Source organism: Aplysia californica, unplaced genomic scaffold (assembly GCF_000002075.1).
Source record: "Aplysia californica isolate F4 #8 unplaced genomic scaffold, AplCal3.0 scaffold00106, whole genome shotgun sequence".
NCBI classification, from domain to species: Eukaryota; Metazoa; Mollusca; class Gastropoda; order Aplysiida; family Aplysiidae; genus Aplysia; species Aplysia californica.
The window spans coordinates 63,583-64,516 of record NW_004797376.1 but is presented as its reverse complement, the minus strand read 5'-3'; the positions used below and the strand labels follow the sequence as shown (position 1 = coordinate 64,516).

Here is a 934-nt window from a genome sequence, read left to right as displayed (position 1 = left end):
AGCAAGCGATTTGATAGTTAGGGTGCTTAGCTTAAGCAACGAACAAGAAATCCTGGTTCGATTCTGTTGCTGAACCAGATTGTTTAGCGAGAGTTTTAGAGCCTGTACATGTTGTTATATGAGGTGGAAATAAATTTATGTGCCATACATTATAATCAATTCAAACACACGCCATATGGTACAATGTGAAAAACGTATTTTCACAGGTATCATCAGTAAGTGTCTTTCTACTCTCTGTCTCCTTCTCTCTCTCTGCCTGTCTGTCTGTCTGTCTCTCTCTCTTTCTCTCTCTCTCTCTCTCTTTCTCTCTCTCTCTCTCTCTTTCTCTCCCTCTCTCTCTTTCTCCACCCCGTGTCTATTACTCTTTGCAATTGTATTGTTATACAATAACGTATATTAACAAAGCCTTCAATTGACCTCCCTCAGATCAGTAGCTGAGAAGTTGAAGCGAGGTCAGCCAGTGGAGCCCGAACAGTTTGAGCAAGTGTCCATCTACTTCTCGGACATCGTCGGCTTCACAGAACTCAGCGCTGAGAGTACTCCAATGGAGGTTCGTTTTCTGCATTAGCCACATACAGAATTGGACAGAATAGGAGGGTTTTCCTTACAAATTGCACTGTTTCTACTTTCATCTTTTCTCGATCAACATTTCGCCCTGTTTACTCTTCTTAGAGCTGTACTACTTTTACCAAATACAAGGATGGATTTTTTTAGGATTCTAAATGCAATAGTATAGGCTAAACATCCCTTGTAACACTGTAAGATTATTTTACGTCCATCTCCAATAGGACAGAACCAAATGGAAATGTTTGTGTAAAGTTGTTTTTTCCCCAATGGAACAATTTTGGACTGGGCTGAGCCTTGAACCTCCAAACCCGCAATCTCACGATTACAAGTGGGGTAGCTGACCATATTAGACTGCTGGCGCCCTTTT

General features: G+C 41.3%; 1 protein-coding gene across 1 annotated transcript in view; it reads left to right on the top strand.

The window, feature by feature from the left end:
* The window catches only part of LOC101857781 (guanylate cyclase 32E), a gene marked incomplete in the record, with an annotated part of 173,169 nt that overhangs the window by 163,156 nt on the left and 9,079 nt on the right, over nt 1-934 (top strand). The window contains 1 exon segment of the mRNA XM_035969023.1: nt 427-475. Within this exon segment, the coding sequence (XP_035824916.1) occupies nt 427-475 (49 nt within the window).